Source organism: Triticum dicoccoides, chromosome 6A, assembly GCF_002162155.2.
Source record: "Triticum dicoccoides isolate Atlit2015 ecotype Zavitan chromosome 6A, WEW_v2.0, whole genome shotgun sequence".
Taxonomy (NCBI): Eukaryota; Viridiplantae; Streptophyta; class Magnoliopsida; order Poales; family Poaceae; genus Triticum; species Triticum dicoccoides.
Genome location: NC_041390.1, coordinates 93,356,485 through 93,368,796, shown reverse-complemented (window position 1 = coordinate 93,368,796; position 12,312 = coordinate 93,356,485). Strand labels below are relative to the sequence as shown.

Sequence of the window (12,312 nt, the reverse complement as noted above, 5' to 3'; positions counted from 1 at the left end):
AGAAGTTACGCGAGCGTTTATTTACCGCGAAAACTGAGCGCGCGGTGAGCGAGCGCGCGCTTTTTTTCCCGCCAGGATTCTTTCCGAGAGCTTCCACCTTTTGAGAACTTTCCTGTGAAATAGAGAATGGGAAAATCCATAGGATTGATTCCCAAGGTTTCTATTCCTGTAAATCAAACGATTACCAGAGGAAAAAATCCATAGGATTAGAATCCTATGAAAATTCTACAAAAATCCCATGAATCAAAGGAGCTCTAAGGTTGTTTCTGATTCCAGGCCGTGTATATCCTTTGCTATTTTTTTACGGTTTTGCTATTTTTCAGCCGGATGAAAACAATTAGGATTCATCCGTTTTTCTGTTCGTCCGATCGCTTTGTTGAGATTTGTGCTATTCCTTTTTTTCCTGATCTCTGTCTGTTTGGTTGCTACGGGGCCCGCATAATTTGTCGGGAGAGACTCGTTAATTGCGTGCGCCCGCCCGCCCTCTACTCGCTGAATGCCTTCTTCATTTCGAATTTTTTCTTTTCGCTTTCTCGCCCCCTCGTCTCTTCCCCTTCCTATTTTTCCAGCGGCGGATACCTCGGTGAGTTGGAGATCTGGAGTCATGGCGATTTTGATTGGGAGTTCTCCTTCGATGCTCGCTTGAGGGCTTGGTGGTCAGGCAGCCGGAGTTCTTCTCTCCTCGTCGCTGCATCTCTCCTCTGTTGCTATTTCCCTTTCGGTTCCCTGTTGCTCAGATCTGTGGGTTGCTCGGGTGTTATGATCTGTAGGGTTATGTGATGTTGTGCTTTGGGGATCGAGTGTTGTGATCTGTGATGTGATGTGTTGGGCTCTTGTGATGTTTCCCCTTTGGTTAGGCGCCCGTGTGTGTTTGCCTGATCGATTCTGTTTGCGTCATAGTGATTCTTCAGTTAGTTCATTTGGATCCTAGTTGTAGCTGCTATTTTTCGTTAGTTGGTATCCTGATTTTTGTTTAGTTATCTCCGGTAGTAGCTGTTAATTTTTAGATCTAGCATGCTTTGGTACGAGTTGAGTTTGATTTTGGTCTCTGATGTGAGGGGTTGGTCTCCCATAGTACGTTGCGCTGTTGTATTGCTTGGAGAATTATAGGTCCTCATAGTACTTGGCCAGCTCATGCTGTAGTTTTTGCTGCTGGGTAGTAGTACGTGGTGCTGTCGTAATTCTCATTTTTCTCTGTCATGGCATGGTAGAGGGTTCAGTTTCTCCAGTGTAATAGTTGATTGCCATTTGTTCTCTAATGTACTCCATGTAGGCAGGGGTGGTAGTTCTATGGGAATTTTAGGTGCTTGCCATTTCTTTTAGTATTTACTGAAGCTATGCCTCTGTAATTTAAGTTGGTTTGCCACTGTATTATATGATGCTTATAACCGTACTAGCATTGTGATTCTTGCTTGCTAGTCATTCTAATTCAAGTGCATCAGAACTGTAATTCTAGTAGTTTGTTTTTTTTAGACCGGCACCGAATGCCTCTGTCTTATTTTGTATGTCACATACACGGCAGGTGGTCTCCTAGATTTAGTTATGTCCAAATTAAGTGGTTTTATTCAGGTTGGATGTGAGAAAGCCACATCAATGTTCAGGCCGGGTTCGTTCAGTAGCTAGGTTTGGTTTACTAATTGGCCATTGCGAGTTGCGACTAGAGTTAATCTTATGCTCTGTTTGGTCGCTGGATTTCTTGTGCATTTGTTTGTTAGTGTTGGCTTGTTTTATCTCAAATTTGTTGTTTATTACTGAAGATGAAGATTGTTGGACTTGACTGATCTTCTGAGTTCTATTTTTTATCTACTGAAGAAAATGGCATGCTCCCTTTGGTAGGCAAAGCATATAATTGTGGTGTGTGAAGTTGTAAAATGGAATTAACGGGATAATAAGAACGAGAACATGGAACAGTACTAGGTACTTGTATTTGTGATTAAATCGGTTGATGTGTATGTTGATTCAGTATAACATTGTCTGTTTGTGTTGATGCTAGCTATGCCACAATTATATATCATAGGTTATGACTGTTTAGTCCTGATTTCCTAGGTTTTTTCCTGGTATGTACTGTAATTTATGTTGTCTGCCATTGTAATTTCAATTGTTCACTTTTGTAAATTTTGATTGCTTTTAATGTAATTCGAGTGATCTAGCTTTGTAATTCCAGTGGTGTTATGAGTGTAGTTCTAGCACTTTTTTTTCTTGGTTTCTACTGTAATTTTAGGGGAGTTCCATTGTAAATCGTTTGTAATTTTTTGATTTATTTCCACAGTGATATCTCTATATTTTGCAGTGGCTTACTAGTGTATTTTTTATCGATTACGACTGTAATTCCAATGGTTATAGGGATCTAGCTCTGTAATTCCAGAGATGTAGCTTTGTAATTCCAGTAGTTTTAGTATTGCTGATGATTGTAATTCCAGTAGTTTTATTCCTGGTTACTACTGTAATTGTAAGTGAGTTCTATTTCTATACCAATGTAATTCTAGAGATGTAGCTCTTTATTTCCAATAGTATATTGTTTTAGAGTGTAGTTTCCAATAGTAAATAGTCAGCTGTATTTTATCAGTATTTTTAGTGTAATATCAGAGTTATTTTATTGTGATTTCAGCTTGAACGTGTGTAAATGTGAGATTGCTCCTGAGTGTTGTTTTCCTATCACTGGATTGCTCTGGACTGCCCTTTTCTTATCACTTTATTTACTCTGTAAATCTTAGTTTTTGCTGTTATTTGTAAGTGAGATCACAGTGTTATTGTTAGTATAATTTTAGTCTTTTTACTATAAGTTGTAAGTGAAATTACAGTGCCAATTGTAGTGTAATTTTAGGTTAGTTACTCTATCTTTGTCAGTGTTTTTACTCTTTAATTCTTAGTGGATTCTTTTAGTGCAATGACTCCTAATCTTTGAGTTTACTCGGCAATTTATAGTGGATTTCTTAGTGTAATTACTTTATATTTGTAGTGTAATTACTGTATAATTTTAGTGTAATTACTCTATCTCGTCAGTTCTTTTCACACTGCAAATTGTAGTGGAATTCACACTGTAATTGAGTGTGATAATCTCTGTTTCATTGATTTACACTGTAAATTCTAGTGGAATTGTAGTGTGGTGTCACCATAATTTTATTAATGTAATTTATTCCCCTCGCTGCATGCTTGAGCAGGTTGGTGGTCAGGTGTCCAGCGCTCTCCCATCAGTTGCGCCGCCGCATCTCCCGGCCGAGGTCTGCCGCCTGATCTGTGCTGTATCTCCCACTCACCCCGCACCCCACCCCGCCCCTCCAAATCTCTCCCTCCCCTTCTTCTTTTTGCGGGTTTTTTGATGTGTTCTTTGGGTCCTCAGATCGATTTTGAGTAGGTTGCTGCTGGTGATGTGTGCATCGTTAGGGCACTCAGATCCGTTCCCGTTTGTTTTTGGTAGTTAAATGTGATAGCCCCCGCGGCCTCTAGTTGTCCTGTTCGCGCGCTTTGATTAGGCTTCAGGAGAGATTCGTCTGCTATAGGGGATTCATCTTCTATGTGTGGTCGTTTGGATTAGGGCGTGTTTGTTTTGAATCGGACCGTGTCCTGCTGCTTCTTCACATGTATGACCTTGACCTGCAGTCCAGGCTGCAGCGCGCCAACGCCGCTGGCTTCTGTACCACCAGACCTAGTAGAACCCACATCTGAACAAACAAAACATCTGCCATGTCCGGAATCTACATGATCCTGTTATCTGTGTTTGATTAGGCAGCTTTGTTTCTTGCTCTGTTATTGTAGGGTCATTTAGGGTTCCAAATCCCATTTAAGTTACCTATTCACTTTATCATGTACGTAGGTAGTTTTCAGTGTAACTTTAGTGGTAGTGGAATTACTGTGTGTTGTCTGTTTATTTTACAGTATATTTTAGTATGTATCTTATATGTAATTGCACTGCTATTTTGAGTGTTTTTATCAAATGTAATTTTTTAGTGGTTTAGGTGTTGCAAATTGTTCCAGTGTACTTTTCAATGCATTCTCATTTGTAATTGCTACAGTAATCTTGCTGTAATTACTTTCTTTAGCTATAGTCTTTTTGTTGTAGTTACAGAGTAATCTCACTATAATTAGAGAGTAATCGCACTGTTAATTGGAGCATATTGGGTAGAGTTTAATATCCTATCTTTTGTCAGTGATTATGTACTTTGTAGTGGGTTTTTAGTGCATTTAGTGCTGATATTGTAGTGTCTGTTTTGGAGCTTTTGTCAGTTGCTGGAGACGATTGCAAGAGCATGGGTTTTTAGTTCTTCAGTGTTGCACCTATGTGGTATCTTTTGCTTGAGGCAGCTGGTTTGGCCATCCAGAGCATTTGTGTTAGTTAGGTATATGCCCTAGAGCTTGTTAGCCTAGGTCGATGTTCCTATCTCTTGTTATTTTTTCTTGAGCTCAATAGCAGTCCATTTATGTCAGGCAGAATGTGTTTCTAGAACTAGGCCCCCTTTTTTCTTTGTTTAGTAGGTCTTTTTTAGGTTAATTTTCTATGATTTTCATTTTTTGTGATGTTGGCTTTACCCATTTTTCGGATGCTAATGCTGGCCGTGGATTTATTTTGCCCCATTTCAATGTCACTAGCATCCCACCGGCCTCATTCTTCACAAATAAACTCAATTCTATCTCTGAAGAACTGCCTGATGAAGATATTTTCATCTGCTTCATGTGTGTTGCTTTCTCCACATTCTTGTGTCCAAATTCTAGCCTTCACCCAGCCCCAAATATCTCCATATCTTCAGAGATTGTAGCTCCGCGATGAATTTCGATTTATCTAGGCTTGTCTATGAGTGACTCCTTAGCAGTATTAAAAAGTTTAAGGATTCTACAAAGGTTGCTTCCAAGAGATCAATCACAGATGGCGGCTGTCACTATGCTTGAGCTGTGACTTATTTCTTTTCTTTTATTCCCTTTTTATGCTGCTTCCTTTGTTTATTGTTATTTAATTATCTTTTCTTTATTTTTCTGCTAGGTTTCTTACCTTGACCGTGTGCACTCTGGGTTGAATTCTCTTCCTGACAGCAAGCCTAGAATTCTGGTATGGAGAGGTAACAAAGTTAAGGATTTCTCGGAATTACATAAGAGCAACAGTCGTTCGTATGGCAAGAGGCCGTTGAAGCGTTTATCACCATCAGTTTACGCACAGGTTAGTCCTTGTTTGTCTTTTTCTTAACTTTCTTTGCCAACTTTTTTTCATAGTTAGCTCTCACCGAATATTCTACCTTTTTTTTGTGTTCAGAAGTCTTGTGAAAAGTTTTCATGTTCAGTAACCTATAGTATCCCCTTTGCCAATAAGATTTCAACATCAGAAGTTCATGCTCCAGCTGTTGATAATGTCTCTTTTGCCTGTAAAGCTGAAACGGCTTATGCTTCACGGTTTGGAAATGATGTAAGCTTTTTTCTTGCCTTTTTTGCTGTTTTCTCCTCCTTTTTTGTATATCATTTTTTCACTTATGCATGTCATTTGTTTTCTTTTTGTAGGTTGTGCAACAAATTGTTGGACTTGTTCAGTCTTCAAATGCCGCTAAGCCTCAGACTTTTCAAGATTGGTCGGAGTCCCTTGTTTCAAGATTTATACTGGATTTACAGTGTCCAGTGTAATTCTAAGTGGATTTACACTGTAATTCCTACTGGATTTACACTGTAATTCTATGTGAATTTACAGTGTAATTCTTACTGGATTTACACTGTAATTCCTACTGGATTTGTAGTGTCTTAGTGGATTTGAACTAAAATGCTTGGTGTAATATTTAGTGAATTTTACAATGTTTTACGGTGGATTCATATTGGATTTACAGTGTTTTTCTTAGTGGATTTACAGCGGTACTTATAGTGTAAATCTTATTAGGAATATGCAACTTGTATTCTCATGAGGCCATAGGCCGATATATATGCATGTACAGGTGTGGAACATATGCAGGAAACTCTTTATACAATGGGATAAATACAAAGGGGTACATGACTTATATTATAACTCTAACACCCCCTCAAACTCATGGTGGATGAACAATACTGAGTTTGGAGAGATGAAAGCCATGTTGTGCTCTAGTCTGTGCCTTCGTCAGGAAATCCGCCAACTGTAACTCAGAAGGCACATATTAAAGAGCAATAACCTGATCCTGCACACCAGCGCGCACATAGAAAGCATCAACACCAATATGCTTGGTGAGCTCATACTTCATAGGATCGCGCGCAATGCTAATAGCACATATACTGTCAGATAAGAGCAGAGTCGATGTAGTGACAGCAACACCAAAATCCTGAAGTAACCACCGTAACCAAGTCATCTCTGCCGTCAAAAGAGCCATTGCTCGTAACTCAGCCTCGGCACTCGAACGGGAAACTGCAATCTGTTTCTTTGTCTTCCAGGTAATGAGAGAACCACCAAAGAAAACACAGTAAGCAGAAAATGAATGGCGATCTGAAGGATCACTAGCCCACGTAGCATCCGAATAGGCCTGAAACTGTAAAGAACTGGAGTGAGGAAAGAATAGACGGTGAGAGATCATGCCCCGGAGATATCAAAGAACATGAAGGAGATGACTATAGTGAACCGATGTGGGAGCAGAGACGAACTGACTCAGAATATGAACCGGAAAAGAGATGTCCGGACGAGTGACAGCTAGATAGACAAGACTGCCAACAAGATGACGGTAACGCGTCGGGTTAGGGAGAGGATCACCATCAGTAGCACGGAGGTGAAGATTGAGCTCCATAGGAGTCTCAACAATGCGCTCGTCAGTAAGAGTAGCACGAGCAAGAAGATCCTGGATATACTTTTCCTGGGATATAAAAAAGGCATCAGAGGTATAAGAGACTTCAATCCCAAAAAAGTAGCGAAGAGGTCCAAGATCAGACATAAGAAACTGCTCACTAAGACGAGCCTTTACAAAGGCACTATACTCGGGGTCATCCCCAGTGATGATCATGTCATCAACATAGAGAAGAAGAAGAGTCCGACCATGAGGAGAAAGGTGAATAAACAATGCTGGATCATGAGCACTTGCTGAAAAACCAGCGGCAGTGACCACAGAGGCAAAACGCTCAAACCAGGCACGGGGGGGCTTGCTTAAGGCCATAGAGAGAGCGACGAAGACGACATACCATCCCATCAGGAATAGAATACCCAGGTGGTGGCTGCATGTACACCTCCTCACGCAGCTCACCATTAAGAAAGGCATTCTTAACATCAAGCTGAGAGATAGACCAGTGGCATGCAGAGGCAACGACATGAAGTGTACGAACAATGGTCATATGGGCCATAGGAGCAAAAGTCTCATCATAATCACGACCATGCTCCTGCTGAAAACCACGAGCCACAAGACGAGCTTTGTGACGCTCAAGAGAACCATCGGAGCGAGTCTTAACCTTGTAGACCCACTTACAAGTGATGGGACGGACTCCGGGAGGAAGAGAAACAAGATCCCAGGTACCAGTGCGTTCAAGAGCAGCAATCTCCTCTACCATCGGAAACTGCCATTCAGGATGAACAACAACCTGACGATAAGAAGTCGGCTCAAGAACAGCAGCACCAGCGGTGGGAAATCCAAAGCGATCAATAGGCGGATGAGGACGAGAACGCAAGCCATAAGTAGGCTGAGAGGAAGATGACGACTCATCCACAGAGGCATCCACAGGTCATGAACGACGAATGTAATGCTGAGGAAAAGATGGAACAATATAAGGAGGAATCGCCAAGGTAGAATCGGGGGGTGGCGACGAAGAAGTCACCGGAGATGAAGGTGTAGAATCCAGTGACATGCTAGGCGAGGAGACCGAGGAAGATGGTGGCTGCAAATCGACTGGAGGTGGAGAAGCAGAGGGAGTGGAACGAAGAGGCACATGCTCGACGGGGGTGATAGGTGAGTCAGGAAAAGTGAGGAAAGAGATATCCTCCACTGAAAAAGTCGAGGAAGATGGGCGTGGGTAGAAGGGACGAAACTCATCAAAAGTCACGTCTCGAGAGATACACATCCAAAGATCGATAGGATCCCAACAACGATAGCCCTTATGCTCATCACTGTAGCCTAAGAAGACACACTCAACAGACTGAGCGGTCAGTTTGGTGCGTTCGCGAGGAGCGAGAAGAACATAGCAAACACAACCAAACAAGCGAAGCATCAAATAATCAGGAGAACGATCAAAAGATGCTCGAAGGGAACACCACCCTGTAGAGCGGCGGAAGGCTGTATATTGATAAGATAGGTGGAGGTGGAGACGGCCTCAGCCCAAAAATGAGGCGGGAGAGAGGCAGCAATCATCAATGCACGAGCCATCTCAAGAAGATGTCGATGCTTTCGCTCAGTCACACCATTCTGAGCATGAGCACCAGGATAAGAGAATTGAGAGAGAGTTCCTTGCTTAGCAAGAACACCACGCAACATCTTAGAGATATACTCGCCAGCGGAGTCAGCACGAAAAACACGAATGGGTGAAGAGAACTGAGTATGAACCATGGCAGCAAAACGCTTATAAATAGACAACACCTCACTATGAGAAGTCATGAAATAAAGCCATGTGTAACGAGAGAAATCATCTATGAAAATAATATAGTATTTATGACCACCTTTCGAAGCGAAAGGAGCCGGACCCCATACATCAGAATGGACTAAATCGAAAGGACGCTTAGACACTGACTCACTGTGTGAATATGGTAACTGAATCTGCTTGCCAAGACGACAACCCTGACACTCTAAAGAGACATTTCCTGAGACAGACCCCAGAAGACCTCGACGAACTAAAGACGACAACCGAGAACCACACAGATGACCAAGTCGATGATGCCACTGCTTGAAGGAACCAGTAAAGAAGGCGACTGAAGCGGAGGAACTGGCAATGGTGGTGGCAGCGGAAGGAACATGAAGCCAGTCCAACTCCCAAAGACCCTGAGAATCACGGCGGCGAGGGCCAGCCCCAACTAGAGTGTGCGTGCGACGGTCCTGGACAGAACAAGAGTCAACGTCAAGGATGACGCGACAACTAGAATCAGTAAGTTGACCAGCAGAAAACAGATTCATGGTAAGTCGAGGAACATGAGCGACATCAGGAACAGAATAAGGAGTGGTAAGGTTGCCTCTACTAGCAACAGAAAGTGGAGTACCATCAGCAGTGAAGACATGAACATGAGAATCCAGTGATCGAAGAGAGGACAAAGTGGAAGAATGAGAAGACATATGAAAAGAAGCTCCAGAGTCCAGAACCCATGGGGATGTACCTGACTGTGTAGAGGGCGGTTGCTCAGTGCGAGAAGCATCAGTCACAGAACCAGCAGTACCCGTCGAGGAAGAACCTGAAGCCGCGAGCAGACGCTTAAGTCTCAGAATATCCTGCTCAGTCAAAGCAATGGCTGAAGTTGTCGAGGTAGATGACGAAGTCCCTGAAGATGATGATCGCGCCTTGCGCAGGTGTTTCCTCTTCATGTAGCACTGGGACTCAATATGACCATCATTCTTGCAGTAGTCGCAATGTGGACGGGGGCAACCTGAGCCTCCAGAAGGAGTGGGCAAGAACGGCGGAGCACTCGAGCGAGAAGGGGTCGGTGTAGCAGGTGGCGTGGAAGAAGACCGAGTAGCGAGCACAGAGGGAACCTCCAGCAAACCAGCACCACGTAAGCGAGTCTCCTCCGCACGAATCTCAGAAAGCGCCTCCATGAGAGAAATACGGCCACGAGCAAACAACTGAGCACGCCGGGGCTCAAACTCCTTACGGAGCCGAGACAGGAACTCGTAGACGCGATGAAACTCCAAATTGGCCTGGACAGCCTGGCAACAGGGGCAAGTACGACAACCAGCACTGCGGAGAGAATCAAGCTGGCGCCAGATAGCAGAACTCTGTGCATAGAAGTCATCAACAGTAGAGTCACCCTGCTGAAGAGCATGCTCCTGATGGACCACAGAAAGGTATAAGGCATCACCAGAGGGCTCATAGCGATGACGAAGACTGGTCCACATCTCAAAGATAGTAGGAAGACCCAGAAACTCAGAAGCAAACTGAGGCAGAACACTAGCAGTGAGAACAGCTGCAGCACGAGCATCATCATCAAGCCACTGGGTGTAAACAGATAGAGCACCATGATACGTCTGAAGAGCCTCCTCATAAGCCAAAACCCTCTCATCATAAGCACGATCAGCAGCCTCATCAGCAAGCTTAGCCGCATCCTTGGCGGCCTGATTAGCATCCGTAGGAAGAACCAATGGAGTCGGCGGAGTAGGGGCAACCGGAGGAACCGGACGTGGCGGACAGCAGACCTCGCCAGAAAGAACACCCCAGAGACGGATGCCACGCATGTGAATGCGCATGAAGCCAGTAAACTCGGTGTAGTTAGTACCATCAAAGATCACCGGACAGCGAGGGACAGCAACATAGCCCGATGCAGCAGACATTTTTTTGATCAAGGGGCAGCTGGCAGTCGACGGCTGAAGAAACGCAGGGACCAGGGCCGGCGGGAGCAGGAGATCAGGCCGGCTGGCTGGGAGCTGCAAGCAGGACAAGCGGGCAGGCCGGCTGGGAGCTGCAACCGGGACTAGCGGGCCGGCTGCCAAGCGGGACGAGCGGGCCGGCTAGGGAGCGAGGCTGGCTGGGGATCGATCCGATCGAAGACTTCAGGAGATCGAGGGGGGCTTCGATCGGGAGCGAGACGAGCCGGACTAGATCGATCCGATACGGGAGACTCCGGGAGATCAAGGGAGAGCTTCGATCGGGAGCCAGACGAGCGGAAACAGGAGATCGAGGCCGGCGGCTGCGATCGACGGATCAATAGCACGAGTTGCAGTGTGCAAAAAATTGACCTAGCTCTAATACCATGTTAGGAATATGCAACTTGTATTCCCATGAGGCCATAGGCCGATATATATACATGTACAGGTGTGGAACATATGCAGGAAACCCCTTATACAACGGGATAAATACAAAGGGGTACATGACTTATATTATAACTCTAACAAATCTTAGTGTAATTTTAATGGATTTTTACATTGTAATTCTTAGTGGACATAAAGATTTTTACAGTGCATTTTTAGTGGATATTACATCTAAATTCTTTAGTGGAATTTTAGTTCTTTTCCAGATTGTATTTTTCATTTCATTTTGGTCGTGCGTTGTTAGTTTTAGAATAGTGGACATGGGAAAGTTTTGCCTGTAACGTTGGGTTATTTTTCTCCTTTCTTGCTGCTTTCCTGTACGGGTTGAAAAGAGTTGGGGTGTAGACCCGTTAACATGATGATGCGAGTGTGTTTAAAAGCCGGACAACAAGGAGCAAACAGAGGACAGGAGACACAGGACAGGGACACTTGTCATCCTTCCTTGAACTGGCGGAAAAAATATGACTGAAAGCAAATTTATTTTCATCCAGATGTAAAGTAGACAGTCCTTCTATTTTTATTTTGTGTGTGAGGATCTTATCTTATTTGGCTGTGTGTGTCTTAATTGTGCAGAGACCGGGTGTAATGCTTAAATCTTTTAAGTAATAAAGCGTCCCTTTTTAAAAGAAAGAGGTGGAAAACCATCATCACATCGACGGCGACGAGGAGAAGGAGGAGGAGGACTGGAGGAGGACTTTGAGATGGGGCCCGCCGCTGTACAGGCTCCCAGGGAGGGTATTCAAGATGCTCTACGCCCACCAGCACGATGGGCTCAGTTGGCTCTGGTCGCTGCACTGCAGGGGAACCGGCGGGATCCTAGGGGACGACATGGGACTCGGCAAGACCATGCAGGTCCCCTCCCTCCCTCGAACCCATTGACATCCACTCGTTCTTCTCGTTAAATTGTTTCTCACTTAATTGATTGATCATAACAAGACCTGTTAGTTCGTATTGATCTCATTCTCACCATCATCGGCTCTGTTTCTCCCTTAATTATACTTGCTAGCGTTAGGAAGGTTGTTGTGGATGAATGCTACTATTAGCCTACTAGTACTAGCTACGCTGCAGAGATTATTCTGAAAACTGCATCGTTCCTGCATAGTAAGGTGCTGAAACCAATCATATATCATCTGATGCGACCCAATAATCGAATTTGTTTTGTTGCTATTGTATCGTGTGCTTAATTATACTTGTTTCCAAGCTAGTAGTAATCTGCAAACTACACTGGCACTTGTTTCCTTCAGCCAAAATATATCTCGATATCAAGTTAGTGATGCAATATTCTCGATATCAAGTTGGTGCAGGTTTCTGCCTTTTTGGCAGGGTTGTTCCATTCCAGTTTGATCAGGAAGGTGCTAGTCGTCGCCCCAAAGACACTTCTCACCCATTGGATCAAGGAGCTTTAAGTTGTCGGCCTCAGCCACATGATATGCGAGTAGGATCTCCTATT

General features: G+C 43.9%; 2 protein-coding genes across 4 annotated transcripts in view; both read left to right on the top strand.

Moving 5' to 3' along the window:
- Nucleotides 1–462: 462 nt before the first annotated feature.
- LOC119315249 lies at nt 463–5,914 on the top strand. Of its 3 annotated transcripts, none has more exons than XM_037589918.1 (5): nt 463–583; nt 3,162–3,221; nt 4,976–5,149; nt 5,246–5,392; nt 5,485–5,914. In XM_037589918.1, the coding sequence occupies exons 1-5, from the start codon at nt 497–499 to the stop codon at nt 5,602–5,604; spliced, it is 588 nt and encodes a 195-aa protein (XP_037445815.1). In that variant the 5' UTR covers nt 463–496; the 3' UTR covers nt 5,605–5,914. The 3 variants fall into 3 exon arrangements, 2 of the variants coding, with proteins under 2 accessions (XP_037445815.1, XP_037445814.1); XM_037589917.1 differs by having other exon boundaries at nt 465–583; nt 5,243–5,392; XR_005152652.1 differs by having other exon boundaries at nt 482–656; nt 5,243–5,392.
- A 5,007-nt stretch (nt 5,915–10,921) lies between these two features.
- The window catches only part of LOC119315701 (protein CHROMATIN REMODELING 24-like), a 6,322-nt gene continuing 4,931 nt past the window's right edge, over nt 10,922–12,312 (top strand). The window contains exons 1-2 of the mRNA XM_037590220.1: nt 10,922–10,954; nt 11,490–11,714. Of these exons, the coding sequence (XP_037446117.1) occupies nt 10,922–10,954; nt 11,490–11,714 (258 nt within the window). The remainder of the gene's footprint in view (nt 10,955–11,489; nt 11,715–12,312) is intronic.